Here is a 16,934-nt window from a genome sequence, read left to right as displayed (position 1 = left end):
CAGACCTCTCTGCATTGAATCATATCTGTTATTAACCTCTGTCTCTCTTCCACAGCATGTCTTTATCCTGTCTTCCTTCTCTCACCCCAACCAGTCGCAGCAGATGGCCCCGCCCCTCCCTGAGCCTGGTTCTGTTGGAGTTTTTCCTTCCCACTGTCGCCAAAGTGCTGCTCATAGGGGGTCATATGATTGTTGGGTTTTTCTCTGCATCTGTGAAGCGCCTTGAGGCGATTTTGTTGTGATTTGGCGCTATATAAATAAAATTGAATTGAATTGAGAGCACCGCTTTCCCCTACTGAGACGCTTGACAGTTTGCCAGAATCTCTTCGAGGCAGTCTGAAAGTCTTTTTCTATGGCCTCTCCGAACTCCTGCCACACCCGAGTTTTTGCTTCAGCCACTACCCGAGCCGCATTCCGCTTGGCCTGTCGGTACCTATCAGCTGCAGGTCTGGTGATACGATTACAAAATGTAGAAAGTAAAGCCAATAAACATTCAGGTCACAGTAACAGTCTTCATCAATGATCAAGCTGAGTTCGAACGTCCAGAGAGAATTGGTTTAGATATCTAGTAGTTTCTTAGCAAGTTGGAGGGTAATTTTCTACACACAGATACTGAGGATCATGAAATACTTTTTCTTTTTTCTTTTTTAAGCACACTCTGCATAGCGGTAACAAAACCCCCACCGAACTTTCACAAGTTTATGTAGTTCTGAACAGTCCTCCAATCATTTGCAGGATTTCAGGATTCATAAACAACCCTCCTCTAAGCTTTCAGAACTTTAAATAGCAACATAGAACAAAAACATTCTTTGTAACATGCAGTAGACTAAAGACAAATACTACATTTGGAAAAAAAAAAGAAAAGAAAAAAAAGGTGCTAACCACAATGTTTGGGGGGTTGTGAGCCATCTATTCAAAGAGTGCTATGTTTCTATGAGATGGAAAGTTTTATGGTAGCCTGCACTAAATGTACACATGCAAATAGCAGCCATTATCTCTGTACTAAACATCAAAGTTAGAAACAAGACTTGAAATCAATTCTTAAACTCCAATTTGTTAAAACACTTGATTTTCTATAAATTTGTTCAATGCCGATTTCATAGATACTACTGTGGGATGCTTGTCTTTATGACTTGTTGATCTAAACCTAAAACTGCCTATAGATTTTTCATCATGGCAGCACAACAACAAGCTCTGAGCACAAGATCCATAGAGGCTGGGGTCTATCACACCAGGCAAGACCCCAGGTGCAGGCTGTATATATACTGGACATAGTGGTGGTAGACGAACAGAAGAAGACGGCCGTAATGATAGATGTAGTGATACTGAATGACAGCAACATGGTTAAGGAAGGAAGAAGGAACACGAGAAGCTGGTGAAGTACCAAGGGCTCAGAGACGAGCTCAAGAAAATGTAGAGGGTAAAGGTAACGGTGGTCCCAATGGTAATCGGAGCACTCGGTGCAGTGACTCCAACAGATCCCAGGAATAACATCCAAGATCTCTGTCCAGAAGAGTGCAGTCGTGGGAATGGTAAATGGACTGATTCTCAAAGCGCTTTACATAACATGCCACATTCACTCAAACACAGTCATTCACACTTTCTTCTATGGTTTTAAGTGCTCACTAACTAACATTCATGCACATTCATACTGTGATGGATGCATCAGAGAGCAACTTGAGGTTTGTATCTTAGATACTAAGGATACTTGGCATGCAGACAGAGACCTCCTGAGCTACAGCCACCCCAGCTAAGATACTGCTCAGGACCCTCAAGCCCTTGAAACTGTCATCACCAACAACAAGGCATTTACACAGAGTATGCATGTCAATACTTCCTGTGTCATTTCTCATTATTACACATAATTTATGGACATATATGGTTTGATTTCTTTGCATGTGTCGATTGGATGGATTATTGTCGACATCTGGTAAGAATTTCATATCAACAGCACTTTTAGAAATGTATTTACTTGGAAAAGTGGCGTTCAATAGTTATTTTAGCTGCTGTACTGTGTATATATCAAGATAATATGGTTCCTAGAACCATTTTACCAAAAAGATTGGCTGATGAGAAAAACAAGCAAGCTTACCTGCTGTGAAAGAAACAAAGAAAAAATATGTTTTTTCCATGCCGCATGCATTTACATGCATCCTCTGACAGTGTGGGGTCACGAGAGATGAGAGTGTGGTGTCACTGCCACAAATTTGCTTCTGGTTCAGCCTTTGCAGCTGCACTTTTCCTGTTGCTGATGTGGGCAGTGATACTGCAGCCGAAACCTTCAACCTGTCATAAAAACAAGAAGACATACATGAATTTTAGAAATCTGGTACTTCTCTGGGAAGTCAGGCATTAATCAAGCATAACGTTCAAACAATAAAACATGTTTTTCTGCTCAGGAATACAAGTAAAAACTGTAATTTGATATCTTAAAGAAAAATAAGAACAAGCTTTACTGTTCCTTCTGCTTTTTGTTAAAGTCAATTGAAAATGTATATTTTAGTACAAATAATATAATTGATCTCCAAAAGTTGATTGTGTTCATCTGGACGTTTTCAGTGGGAGAAACGTTTCGTCACTCATCCAACTGACGTCTTCAGTCTCAGCTGACTGCAGGTTTCCAACCTTATAAACAATATATTTGCATAATGACTGAAACCAGCCCACTGAAGGAACGAAGGCCTGGAAGGACAGTTGGGAGGACAGTTCCTTCATCATTGTTCCTTCAGTGGGTGGTTTCAGTCATTATGCAAATATATCGTTTATAAGGTTGGGGAAACCTGCAGTCAGCTGAGACTGAAGAAGTCAGTTGGATGAGTGACGAAACGTTTCTCCCACTGAAAACGCTACGTCCAGATGAACACAATCAACTTTTGGAGATTTACTTACCTGGATGATGGAGAATGCATCTAGACAATACAATTGATCAAAGAACTCGTGCATAGTGGTGGATGACGCATTACAGAAACCTAAAATAAAATATCTAATCAGTGTGCAGCATCGAGGAAGCTAAAATAGTGAAATGTGTTTTTTACTCATTTCTTTTGTGAGTTGGATTCATTATATCATTACAATAACTTCTTTAATTTAGTGACTTGAAATGATGTAAATTTGGAGCCATGTTGGTGTATCCGCTCCATTTACGCTCTGACACTGCTTAAGCTGAGAGACGCACATGCAGAGAATGTGTGGGTCTCATACATGGGGATAGCAAACGCCTCCATAGTGCCACAAGATGTCATTGCAGTAGCCTCAGCTCACATGCAGAGAAAAGTCTTGCTCCACCTCTTGAAACTCTCTTGTGCATTTATGACAGTAGCAGGAGTACAGAGCACTAATGGTGTGGTTTGGGAGAAATCGTCTGCTTCTAAATATACATAAGACTTTCAGAGATGGTGAAAGAAGAGGGCAGAACAGGATTTAAGTCGTATGTTTGGGTGTTTAGACTGACAACAAGCTTACAAAGGCTGGTTACAAGAAGGGATGGGCATTATATTTCCTATGCAAGCTGAGATATTTCAAAGGTAGCAGCAACATGCTTTGTTTTGTGGTGAGTGCACTGTATTTTGTTGTGGTCTGTTAAGGGAGCACCAAGAACAGCAATTTCAACAATGTTTATGCTAAATTTTCCCAATGAGCACGAGGGTTAAAATGTTCTCGTTTCACTATTTCAGGCCTTCTCCTAGGACAGGGGTCGGCAACATGCGGCTCTATAGTCTTTATACTGCGGCTTCACGTGGTTTGGAAAAAAATGATGTTTGCACGAACATGCTTTTTTTCTTTATCCGGTTGTTCAGTCTGACGTCATTAGCCGTGTCTGGGCCTAAACTCCGCTGCAGGTCCATATGTCAAACGATCACTGTGGCATTACTGAGAGTTAAAAACTGTCTAAAGTCTTTCATCTTTAATAAAATGATCAGCGTTCTGCTCTACCAGGTGTAACAATTGAGTTTAACATCCAGGCATCCATGAAAACGGAATTTATGACATTTAACGGAGTTAGAAGTTAGCAGGGAGTTAGCTCGCTAGCTTCTATCTAAATACAATATAGCATGTCCTGACTGCGGGGTTTTGGAAACAAATTAAAACGTACAGCTCTGCTATCACTTCCAACATAAATGAAGACAGAAAACTAAACAGCAGTGACGTTTGTAGGGTTACTGAAGTTGGGCTAGCTGGTATATAATGATGTGCTACGTGACCGCTAGCGACACAGCTATGTTAGCATAATATAAACAAGCTAACTTTTTTTCCCACTTGATAAAAGTTAACGTGAGTGTTCTCGGTGGTCAGGAACAAATGTAATCACATGGCAGGATGCTGTAAAAGGACCAAACTTCAGCCAGGAGAACAACTGAGATAATCCATCCACAATACGAGGTTAGTCATTCATATACTGCTGCATGGGCTGGGCTGTAGTTACATCCTAAGGTTTTAAAAACTGAGCTTAAATAAATGATTAGTGGTAATAAAAGCCGAGGGAGGTCAACAGGGATCACTGACTGTTTTAGGAGCTTTTTGAGATTAAATAGAAGAAAATACAAAACATTAAACATGTTAACAACATAAAAGCCATATTAAACGCAGACTACTTTAGGCCCGGAAGTAGGATTCGTCGCATCATCACTGAACAACCGGATTGACCACTTTACACACATGGTTGCTGTAGCCACACAGCCGGCTGCAGCTGTCCAGCTCACAGCCCACACACACCAACACAACAGCAGAGAGAGCACAGACTGACAGGATGCCGCTCAGGTGCCTCCCCTGCAGCGGCACTGCAGACCACAATGCGACACACACATTAGCCATGTAAAATAAATATTTATCCAGATATTTTGCAAATATTTATTTTTCAGTTGATTTTTTCCAATTATTTTTAAAATTCAGGTCAAAGCTCCGCTACAGGCCGCAAAATCCCAAAGGTGATATAAGGATGACGGCTCACTACAGTTTTTGTTTGCTATATGAATAATTTAAGTTCAGCTTTTTAATTCATTTAAAAGAGACCTTCACCTGGGTGTATCTCCTTTTTGTTATATTTTTTTAAGAGTTCAAAATGTGTTCATTACATAAATAAAATTAAATTTTCTCTGTAGCACTTCATGGATTTCATAAGCAACACAATTTAGTTGTTTATACAAAGCGTAAAGGTAAAAAACAATAACAGTGTTATCTTCATTTTAGATGTCAAAAAGTATTTGCTGCTCCCAGTGTTTTCTTTTCTGTGGAAACTGGGTCCAAACGGCTCTTTGGGTGTTAAAGGTTGCTGACCCCTGTGTTAGGACATTAACATGACCTGTAGGGCTGTTTTATTCTAGGACATCACATTGTATTTCACAGTTGTACATCATGTAATCTGTCCTAAACTTCACATGCTTTATAGAAACGACTGCGTGCGTATAATCACCAACAGCTCGCCCAAGCTGTAGCACAGGTCATCTGCCCTCTGTGTTTGCAGCTTTAATTTCTGTCTTTAGCATTTTATATCTGCTGCATTTGAATGCTAGAAAAGGAAAGTTAGACAAATGACTGCATGAGACCTGTGAGATGAGAGCATGTGGCAAGCTATTTTCTGAAGCCTTCATCTTTGTTGTTCCCCCACCCACCCTCAGTGTCTGCTTTCTTTCCCTTCTCTAAGTCTTCTCACATACGTAGCTATAACTTTGCCTCCTTCACATCCTGTCTTTCTTGGGAGCTTGGCATTACTTCACTGAATTGTTCATTTACTGAGTAAGTAAATACTTGCAGTTTTTAGTTTGGTTTGTTACTTTTTAATATTGTATCTTTCTGGTATTATAAAGTTTCCCATTTATTTTAACTCATTTCTTTATTGGACATATTTATTCACCTCCTTGTCTTCTGCCTACCTGTTGTAAATGTTCTTCATTCTCAAAGAACAAACGTTTCCTGTGTTACAGTATGAGAGAAATCTATCTGAATTGAAGGTAATAAAATATGTAACATGCGGCTAGAATCAGCTTCAGTCCTGGGATGATTTAACTAAACTGAAACTGAGTTTCCTTTTACAGAGATTCATAAGAGTTCAGCAGCTGTCATTATTCATGAGGAACTCTAATGTGGTCGCTGCAATGAAAGCTTCATTACAGTGACCACACTATAAATATTTAACATGGTGGGCCACGTGCAGATCTCAGTGATCTGAAGTGGACTGAAGCAGTGAAACTCACTTTGTTGTCAGTGAAAAGAACAATTAGTCCTGTGTATAGAACAGTCAGAATTCACAGGTGCCAGTTAGAAAAACCCCTGATTACTGCAGTTGCTGTTGCAAAGTTGCAGATAGGTGCAAAATCGATTTCCTGTTTTTTCAGTGAAATACAGATGCAGAGTGCACAGAACTAACCACATCCTGAGCCTGAACGAGTGTGAGTCAGTGAACAGGGCAAATATAACCTTTTTACTTTAACATTTGGCATTCTCGTTATTAGTGGAGTGTTCTGTGCAAACGGTTTTCATGGCTTCACAAAAACTGTAGACTCAGTTTCCTGTTCTTTGCTAACAGGAGTGGAAGCCAGTGTGGTTTTCTGTTGTCCATCTGCTTAAAGTTTCATGTGTTAGCATTCCAAGGTGCTCTTTTTGAAATGCACAACGAAGAGTACACAACACAAATAGAGAAAGGTTATTACAGTTGTCTTCCTGTCTGCTCAAAACAGCCTGGCCATTCTGACCTCTGGCATCAACAAGGCGTTCTCACACAGGAAGCTGCTGCTGCTCTATTTCTGACCAGTTTCTTTGTAGACTGTAGACATGGTTATATGGGGAAATCCCAGTAGATCAGCAGTTACTGAAATACTCAGTACAACCAGATTCACTTAAATCACCTTTCTTCGCCGTTCTGATGTCATCTCGACCATGACTGCATTCCTACATGCATTTAGTTGCTGCCATGTGATTTGCTGATTTGCATTAACAAGCAGCTGACCAGGTGTACCTCGTGAAGTTTTCAGCGAGTGTCCGTGTGCTTTTCATCAGTCAGTCTTGTATTTTTAATTATCCTAAAAGCAACTCTTACTCTTACTCTTATGACAGCATACTTCCTGTAACTAATACAAGCATGACTGATTGTCACTTCACACAGGTGTGTGTCTCATAATCATAGCTGAACATTTTTTTCAGATATCAGTTTATAAAATATGATGTTAATAATGTCAATAGTTCAATTCTAAATAAGATGCAAGTGAAAAACCTGTTTGCCTGGCTTCTAGCTAAATCACAGCTGCTGTAACTGTACAGTGTGTTTATCATTTATGATGTTAAATATAGCAGATTTCTTGCTTCTTCTTCACCTTTGTACCTCTGCTAAAGTAGTTTCATCTCCAATCTGTCAGACTCTATGCATCTGTTGTATACAGTGTAATGCAAAGTTCCCCTCTTAGCAAGCACTGAGTAATGTGGGAAAGAAAAACCTCTGAAAAACCAGAGCAAATTGGTGACGCTGTAACCACGAGACAGACACATGTTCAGAATGGTAATGCAATATGCAGGAGAAGAGATAAGTAGCAGGAAAAAAGACCAGCTGCACAGTGAGGAGACACTAAGGTCATATCATGGAAGAATGAAAATAAACATTATAAATCATTTTTTTAAATATTCAGGCAAATGTCTTGAGTCTATTGAGTTATTGAAGTTCTTTAAAACATTTAAAATATGTGCATTAACAATATGTAACTATTTACCTGCTGGATGGAGCTATAGAGTACAGGTACTGCTGTATCTACTGTATACAGTTCCAAGTAGAGAGGAAAGTTGCTGGCAAACAATCACATCTGCACATTTACAGAAATTGTTTATTGCAAACAATGTGGGGTTTATGTTTTTACACACACGTCTTCTTGTGTGTGCCTTTGTAGTGTCTACCTGTTGTTGCCGCTGCTTCTTTTTCCAGCTCTCCACCACGGCATGCTTCTTTAGTAGGGGAGGCACCCACTGTTGACCATCTCCCTCCCCACAGCCCCTACTGGTCACCTGGTTCTGCCAGATGTTTCTGATTGTTCAAAGGGAGTTTTTCATTCCCAAAGTGTCATTGTTGGGCTTTCTGTATTATTGTAGGGTCTTTACCTTACAATATTAAGCGCCTTGAGGCAACTGTTGTTGTGGTTTGGTGCTATATAAACAAAACTGAATAATCATTTAGTGTTTAAAGAAACATTACCTGACAAATCTGTTCACAGGTTGTTCATTGAGTTTAGAGCTACTGAGGTCATTTCTTGTGATTCACATCATTTTAACTGCAGTTTCTGCTTTTTGTCTTTTTAGTGATCTACAGAGTCACCATGAGGACCAAAGCCATCCTTCTTATGTCAGTGTTTATACTGATACTCTTGATTCCCGTATCTTTTGCTACCAGCACTCAAAACTATACTCTAGAGAACAATACGACATCTACTCAAACTTTAGGCTATTCACACTCTCCCTCTGGAGCTACAAACAGCACAACAACATCCTCCCCAACATCCAATTCAGTTACAACCGTTGTTCCATCAGGTAAAACAAATACAACTCTATATCGCAAAACTTCCTCACCCTCCACAACCGAAAAGGCAGTGAAGATTTGGCTTATTGTCATTCTGTTGGTCATCATGGTTTTGATGGTGCTTGTGGCATATCTCCATCACGTGTGCCAGCAGTCCGACCATAGCGGCTCTGTGCCCAGGTTCCTATTAGATGTGAGGGGGAGGCTGAGAACCTGGATCAGGAACCTGGAGGACCACCTGGGTGTTCAGCTTTGGCCAGGGGACAAGAGACCAGCAGAGGATGCCATGGAGGAGGATGCCATTGAGGACACAGAAGGAGGACAGGCAGATGAGGGAGAGGTGTGGAGGGGTGGAGAAGGAGCTAATAATGAACTAAGCAACGAGGAAAAAGGAGAACACAAGGAGGAAGACAGCGACACTTCGGATGACTGCTCAAGTTTGGAGGGGGATGATCTGAGGGAGAGGGCACTAAACAGACAGAATGAAGAGGAGGGGAACCAGAGCAAGGACAAGGATGAGGATGAAACGAGTACCTCAAGTGATGAAGGTCAAAGTCATTCAGAAGGAATGAGTGGTGGAAATAAAGATGAAGATTCTGAAGAGACTGCACTTGTAATCTCCCCTCAGCAGGATTTATGTGATGTGACTGTTTTATAGTGAAACGATGCATGAGTGAAGGAGAAGATTTTGACTGTTTTTAATGTTACAGAGTTTAGATAGTTACTTTATCGACACCAAATCAATAAATAAATCAATACATTTGCCTTTTTCATAGTTGTCTCTGTGCTCTACCACTGAAACTCCGATGTAAAAAAAAACAAACACTGTCAGTGTGTGATGATCTTCAAATAAACCTTTAAAAAAATCCTCCTCTGTCTGGAATTAACATGAAATTCAGATGGCACAAAGACAGCTTTTTTACTGATGAGTACATAAGTGAGGGGACTACACCTTACAAAGTTATATTCAAAATACCTCTCTTCAAAAGCACTCCAGTATAATGAGCAGACACCGTCCATGGGCTTTTTCTCCAAAGGCCCATGGACAGGTGATAAGAAGCATCAACACCAACTAATTTAAAGATCTATTTGCCAGATATCAAATATTAAAATAGATTTCTATTTCTCATCAGCCCTACTGTTGCACATTTATTATGTGAAAATGTCTATTTATTGCCTTTTCTCACTTCCAGATCTCTTATAGGAAAAAGCTCCAGATTCTGAGGTCGTCAGAAGTCAGAATTGTTCGAAATAGCACCATCTAAATAAACTTCTAAGGACACATTTGTTGAAACACTTCCACCAGGCTGTCAGACGGGCTGCTATTGTTAATGATTTCAAACAAAGACACCCCAGAGATCCCTGATAAATTTAAAGTATGCAATTAAATTGTTGCAGGATCACATCATGGCTTCTATTCTTTGGACATGTAATACCAACAATAAAAAACCCGGAGTGGATAAATTACATCTATTATAAACAGCCCCAAAAAATGAATTCTGTTCATCTGGATGTTTTCAGTGGGAGAAACGTTTTGTCACTCATCCAACTGCCTTCTTCAGTCTCAGCTGACTGCAGGTTTCCAACCTTGTAAACATCTGCATAATGACTGAAACCAGCAGCACTGACGGAACAATGGGCTGGGAGGTCAGTTTATGATCATTAATATGCAAATTCTCATGACCACTGAACAACGCTCACTGATCAACGGCCATGAGTCTCATTCACAGAGAGCTGAATGGCTGCAATCACAGCATGTAAGATGGTGACAGATGGACCCTTAGGCCATCTCTGAATGGAGGATGGGGCCTTTCCCTTTTCACGTAAATGGCCTCCCTTGACTCCGCCCTCAAACCAGCGTTCCTCCCTGTCCAGAAAAGGAAAAAGGATAAAGTTTAAAGTAAAAGTATAACGTTGCACTTGGGGAACTATGAGTATCACTAACATGGCTGACAAAAAGGTCCAACAGATTGTGTCTGCTGCTGATTCTTCTTTTGTGGGAGTTTATGGTATCAGCAGCTTTGTTCATGGTAGTTACGTGTAGAAAAACACTGGCTGTAACTTTGACCTATGCATGCTTACATGCATGACAGACACGAGAAGGAAAGCAGGCTGTGTGGCGAGCGTTGCAGGTGAAACCATGGCTCCAGCACAGAAATAGAAAGATCTTCCTTAACAGCATTAAGCTGCCGCTCAGATTTACTGAAGGTGCTGAAACACGACTCCAGATCTTTCCGACGCCCCGCTTATGTGCCAATTACAAATGATGATGGCAGCTCCACCAAACACAGTGAAATTCTACACCAGTTTTCATCCAGCCAGTCCAGGGTCACAGTGAGCCTACAGGCTGCGAGAGGCCGGGTACACCCGGGATAGACTGACGGTCCAGGGTCACACGGCTAACACAGAGACAGACAAACCACTTTTCATTAGTGTCTTTATTAATTAAATATATTACCAACTTCTGTTTACATGATTTACATTGCCGTGCAGTATTGTACAGCAGTGATGTTTCTGAGGTGATTTAAATGAAACTGTTGAACATCTGTCAGCCCCATGACGAACAGATGTCTGCGTGTTTCTACTTTGCAGCGAGTTTTTGTTGAATGTCTTTGTATCGCAGGAGCTCCTCATCAGAAACTGATGACTTGAAGTTTTCTAAAGCAGTGGAGAAATCCTCAGTAGAGAGGAGGACAGGAGAGTCTTCAGAGTCTAGACCTGACAGGGAGAGAGGAAGGGATGCAGAGGGTAAAAGGTTTGAAGGGAGAAGAGCAGACAAGTCGCGCCGATCTCACCGCCTGTTCAAAAGTTTAAAGATGTGGAACAGGGATCTTTTTGCATCATTTTTGTCAGACCAGCAGAATCAGCTGTTAACGGGCACAACTTTCAGCTGGCAGACTGCAGCTGCACTCAGACTTTTCTATACATATAGTCCATCAGTGTTTACTACAAATAACAACAAGCACAGAAAGAGGAACAGGAAGTGTATCTTTTGTGATCACATTTTTGTTGTTTTTACACAAATCAAATTGTTAAATGTTGTCATTGTGTTACTTAAATTTGTAAGTCTTAGTTCAAGCAGCATGATCAAAGACATTCTTTTGTTTCTGTTGACCTCCCCAGCCTGTGGGTGGGGGAGGCTGTAGTGTTTCATTACAGGGACACATCCTATGTGAGGGTTCTGTTTCTTATTTAGTGAGGATGTTTTACTTCCTGCCTTTATGACCTCACCTGTGTTCGTGTTTAGTGAGACTGTTAGAGGGGTTAAGCCATATACGGGGGGGAGATTAGCCTTTGGTGAGCAGGAAGTCACACAAACGCACCCCCAAAACACGCACCCCCAAAACACGCACACGCACACACACACACACACACACACACACACACACTATTTTAACCTTTTGTGACCATAGGGGGATTTTACAATGGGTGCTGCTTGTGTGCACTGTAACTGTTTTCAATAAAAGGCGGCAAGAGGAGGTCGGGGTTGAAGTCGTCTGTGGTTGGATTCAGAGACACCGACCGGGGCTTCCCAAAGAGCTCATCGCACAGTTAGGTGGTGTTTCGATGAGGTGTAGTGTACGGAGCAGTCCCTGCTTCACAGTAGGGCTGCCACAAACGATTATTTTGATAGTCGACTAGTCACCGATTATTTTTGCGATTAGTCGACTAATCAGATCATCTTTCATTGGACGTACAGCTTATTGCACCAGCAGCATCTGGTCTTATATAACTATCATTAGCTTACAGCTTGAAGTGTTTGTGCTAACTAAAAATAAAGACAAGATGGTAGTTTATTAATTTTTAATGAAATTTGCAGATTGTTTCGGTGAAGTTTAATAAACTCCTTGCTATCTAAAATATAACAGGACACCGGAGTATATTCTCCAGCGTCTCAAACTTCTGATAATCAGCTGTCTGCTTGACAGTTTTAGCTGTGCAAAAACTATAACTTTAATCTCAGCCAAACCGATTTACTCAGGAACAAATAAAATACTAAAGAAAGCCAAACAATAACATTTTTAAGTTATCTAAGTGACTTATATATATGTTTAACCTGACTAGCGAAAGACAGCGGTGGGTTTGAAAACGATTTGCCGGGAGTCCGGTGTTCTCACGGCTCTAGTGAGCCTTGCCCCCGCCTAGCTAACGACGTCTCCGAAAACGTCGGAGTGCTTTTGAAAATATGTGGTGTCTTGATAAACTGAGCAGATATTTGAGGTTTACACAGCTACATTCTCGCCTGAAAATATGTTAAACGTTTATTTTGTGACCCAGAAAGAATAATAAGAGTAAAGTTAAAACTAACTAGCTGCCGCCATTGTTGGAAACTGAGCCGGGCTGCGCTATGAATTCTGGGACAAAGCTTCTTCTCGGGGTTTAACGGCAGCTGGCATCCTTGTACATGCAGTGCTGCCATCTTCTGTTTCAGTCCGTTATTACACTCTTAAATCCTACTACTCATTCCTGTGTCCTTTGTGATCTTACAAAGCTTCACACGATGCGTCGACTATTAAATTAGTTGTCGACGATTTTAATAGTCGACATAATCGTGACTAGTCGACTAATCGTGGCAGCCCTACTTCACAGTCAGGGAGAGTAAAGCCTACGTGATTCACCTCAGATTTCGTGGAACAAACAACTAGACACAAAACTAAAGTCAATTCTTGAGTTGGATTTATGTCTTAATGATAGGTGGGTAAACACTAGGATTTAACAGGCAGCAGCAATCTACTATTGCTATTGTTGTTTGACCACGCTTGCAAAGACTCTGTTAATAATCTATACAGTGTATGATCCATCAGAGCACATATAACAAGTTTAAAGCCTGAGAGGCCCAGCAGTACTAGCTGACCACAAATCAGTTTGAGTTTTTGCACAGCTATTCTACCACCGTTGTCAGCCCAACAATTTGAACTGTAGATTACAATGGAAAATCTCACAACCCCATTACACTTATCAGCAGCAGAAGAATGAACAGTTGACTGGAAAACCCTGTTAGAAGGACAAGACCTGCAAAAACAATAGAAATGTCAACATATTGCAGAGAGCAGACGGGGAGAGCCCTGTGTATACCTCTTCTGGAGCAAAGAGAAAAACCAGCTTCAGACAAATCTGCTAATGCAACTGTGCTAAAAGGGACTTCCTTCCCTCGAGATCCGGTTAAAAAGTGACAGAGAAGGTCTGAGTAAACAAATCAACAGTAATAACGATAAAATCTGCATTATTTATTACGTTCCCAAAAATGAAAGTTAAGTTCATGGGTAAAGGCAACAACAGGTTAGAAGATATAATTAAAATAAAAATGAAATCAGAAAGAAAAGACCATTATCACAGTGACAGACCAAACCAATAGTTCCACAATCTTGGGAATAAACTTCCCCAAGAAAGTAATTGGGTCACTTCCCTCGACTGACTCCATGAGATTTGGGATCCTGACATTGTGTTGTCTTCATCAGCCCTCCAAATATATCACCAACCATTTGTTCAACCCTCTTGGTTCTCACTCGGGATAAACCTTTTTGATTATCTATTCAACGCCCAAGGCCTTCGTTCATTTCAGGACTTAAGGACACGTTTTTCTTCTTACTTCGTGTATCTGCAGCTCAGATCAGCTTTAAAAGCATATGGTGTCCCCTGGGACTCTCCTCTTCCCTCTCATCCCATGCTGGAATGGATCTTGCCTAACTCTGGCAGACCTTCTGTTTCCAAAATCTACAACAAATTAGCTGAACAGGGTATAAAGCCCCTGCCCACTGAATCTATTTGGGTCAGGGAACTGGGAGGACTACAGGTTAATGTAGACTGGGATACAGTGTGGTCTAATCTGAGTTTGACTTCTAAGAACCTGGCGCATCAATTGAAAACCATACACAGAACATACATTACACCCTGTAGGAGGTTCCAGATGAAACTACAGGCTACGTATCACTGTCACATCTGCAATGATTCGTCACCAGGCTCGTTCTTGCACGTTTTGGGACGGTCCTGTTGTATCCAATTTTTGGGTCTTTGTGAACTCTGTGTTATCCGAGGTGCTGGAAGTTTTTTTATATTCCCAATCCTGGTCTTTGTCTCCTTATGATACCTCTGAAATCTCCTTAAAACAAATACAATGCAAAATGTTGTTCGCTGGATTCACATCCTCTTCCTCCTGGAACAGGCAATAACTGGTTTTGACTTTGTGTTTGTTCTTTGCTGTCCCTATGCCTTGTGACCAATGTTTGCTTTGCTACTGCAGTTTACAGTTGTGCTGTATATGTCTGTACCCCCCCTCCCCGTTTTAAATCAATAAAATGTTGATCACAAAAAAAAATGTTAATAATTTAAATATAATACTCTAGATCAGATTTCTAATCCCTACACCTAACCAAGGAAGCTAAGAGTAAAATATTTGTGACAAAAGGCCGAAACACCCTGTGTAGTTGAGGCACACAGCTGACAATGTGTCCCCCTGAAAAAGCTTCGGGCTGCCTTTCCTCATAGTAGTCATCGCTTAAGCAATGCATCATCAGGGATTGTAACATCTAGTCCTTTCAATGAATCAGAATGAATCAGGTTTCCTCACCGTCACTGATGAGAGAGATCTTCCTCTTGATGGCTGCCATCGTGGCATCTGAACAAAGAGCGTATAGGTCAGCACCGGTCATGTGAGCAGGGCAGCAGTCCACCACCTCTTGGAGATTCACAGCAGGGTCTAACTGAAATCTGGAACCAAGAAAAAGCTCATTTTAAAAGATGAAGTTAAAGTATAGTACTTACCATTTAAATGGACTGATGCTACGTAAACACAAATTTCTCATGCTCATAATTTCATAATTTTACTTTAATCCGATGACAGGTTCTCTGTACTGAAGCTGTGAAGACCAAAGTATTTAATGAAACATATCAGAATGAAAAATGTCGGAGAAAAAAGCTCGATGGCTGCTTTTTGTGCCTAGCTTTTTGCAGCTTGTGTAAAGGCCCAGCCTTCGCAGGAAGTGCTGTTCTTACTTTCTGAGGATGGCCTGAAAAACCTGCAGCTGGGAAACACGATCCTCATTGATTCCCATGTAGACCAGCTTATCAAACCTAAGAAGACAAAGTCCAGGAGAGGTTCAGACACACACTGAAATCAGAGAAATCTGTCTAATTGATTCCAAATGAAACATAATGTTATATCTATAACTGCTGTTCCCCGAAGCAGAGGAACGAGGTACAACATGGGGCTGTTCAATGTAACGATATATATCGGATGACGATATAAAAACGTCTGTCGTTTCATTTTACGCTATCGTTTGTTTCGTGGTGTCGCACGTGACACGCTAGTGACACGATCCTGTTGAGACTTTTCAAAATAAACTGAATCACGTGAAAGATGCAGAGAGTTTATGAATGAGAAGCAAAAAGAGCCGTCAGGTGCTAAAAAATAAACCTTAGACTCAAACGTTAGAACAGGCTTTTCCCCGCAGCACGCCGTGTAATAAATACTCGAAGAAAACGGCGCCGTTACAACTTATGACTAAAAATGTATCGTTTCATGCATCGGTTAAAACACTCGCCTCCAGCTACATGACGCCCAGCTGGAAACACTTCACACAAGTCGAGCTGCCCGAGATTCACAGGATTTACAGAAAATGTTCCATGTTTGTGATTTATATCGTTATCGGGACGATAGACGTCTTAATATCAGGATATGAGATTTTGGTCATATCGCACAGCCCTAGTACAACACATAAGTATTTGATATTACGCTCCCACGTGCCCTGGCTGAAGAAACCTTTATTCACACCTTTAAAGCGGATGGCCCGCGATGACATGCGCACGGCCCCGCCTACATATATACCCCGTGTCATCACAGTCATCCCTCAGTTCGATAGTCGCTCTTCACCGAGCCAAGCTGTGCGGCAGGGCAATGTTGTGTTGTACCTCGTTCCTCTCCTTCAGGGAACAGAAGTTGCCCTAGGATGATATCTAAAACTGCAGGACACCGGCCCTCAAGGCCTGATGTTGCCCACCCCTGGTTTAGACCAGAGGTGTGGACTCGAGTCACATGACTTGGACTCGAGTCAGACTCGAGTCACATGACTTGGACTCGAGTCAGACTCGAGTCATTAATTTTATGACTTTAGACTTGACTTGAAAAAATGTTCTAAGACTTGTGACTTGACTTGGACTTTTACACCAATGACTTGGGACTTGAATTGGACTTGAACCGGTTTGCTTGAAAAGACTTGATATTTCACAAATATAAAATTTAACATGCATATTATATAGAGATTGAAAATGTGACGTCATTCACGGGTAGAACCGCAAAGGATTCTGGGAACTCGTGGCAAGCGGTACTAGCGCACGCAGGCTTTCAATTAAAATCAGTCACACAGCGATAAAAAGAAACAAAAAATGTCAAGAAGCCGTTGTATTATTAACTGCAATAGCCGGTCGCATGACAGCCACGGGA

At 41.2% G+C, this 16,934-nt stretch overlaps 2 protein-coding genes across 3 annotated transcripts in view; one reads left to right on the top strand and one right to left on the bottom strand.

The window, feature by feature from the left end:
* Window positions 1-5,637: 5,637 nt before the first annotated feature.
* LOC102214865 (uncharacterized) lies at window positions 5,638-9,345 on the top strand. The gene is made up of 2 exons (XM_005753385.1): window positions 5,638-5,733; window positions 8,278-9,345. Coding segments are annotated over exons 1-2 (876 nt in total). The 5' UTR covers window positions 5,638-5,732; the 3' UTR covers window positions 9,153-9,345.
* A 1,572-nt stretch (window positions 9,346-10,917) lies between these two features.
* The window catches only part of pex6 (peroxisomal biogenesis factor 6), a 21,091-nt gene continuing 15,074 nt past the window's right edge, over window positions 10,918-16,934 (bottom strand). Inside the window, exons 16-18 of one of the 2 annotated variants that reach the window (XM_005753382.1) lie at window positions 15,488-15,565; window positions 15,063-15,202; window positions 10,918-11,212 (exon numbers count right to left, since the gene is read on the bottom strand). In XM_005753382.1, coding sequence (XP_005753439.1) covers window positions 11,076-11,212; window positions 15,063-15,202; window positions 15,488-15,565 — 355 coding nt within the window. In that variant the 3' untranslated portion in view covers window positions 10,918-11,075. The remainder of the gene's footprint in view (window positions 11,213-15,062; window positions 15,203-15,487; window positions 15,566-16,934) is intronic. The other variant, XM_005753383.1, reaches the window with a different exon arrangement.

This window comes from Pundamilia nyererei, unplaced genomic scaffold (assembly GCF_000239375.1).
Source record: "Pundamilia nyererei isolate P.nyererei 1_Seehausen unplaced genomic scaffold, PunNye1.0 scaffold00424, whole genome shotgun sequence".
In the NCBI taxonomy this organism is placed as follows: Eukaryota; Metazoa; Chordata; class Actinopteri; order Cichliformes; family Cichlidae; genus Pundamilia; species Pundamilia nyererei.
Note: the sequence above shows the minus strand (reverse complement) of the source record. Positions and strands in the feature narration are given on the sequence as shown.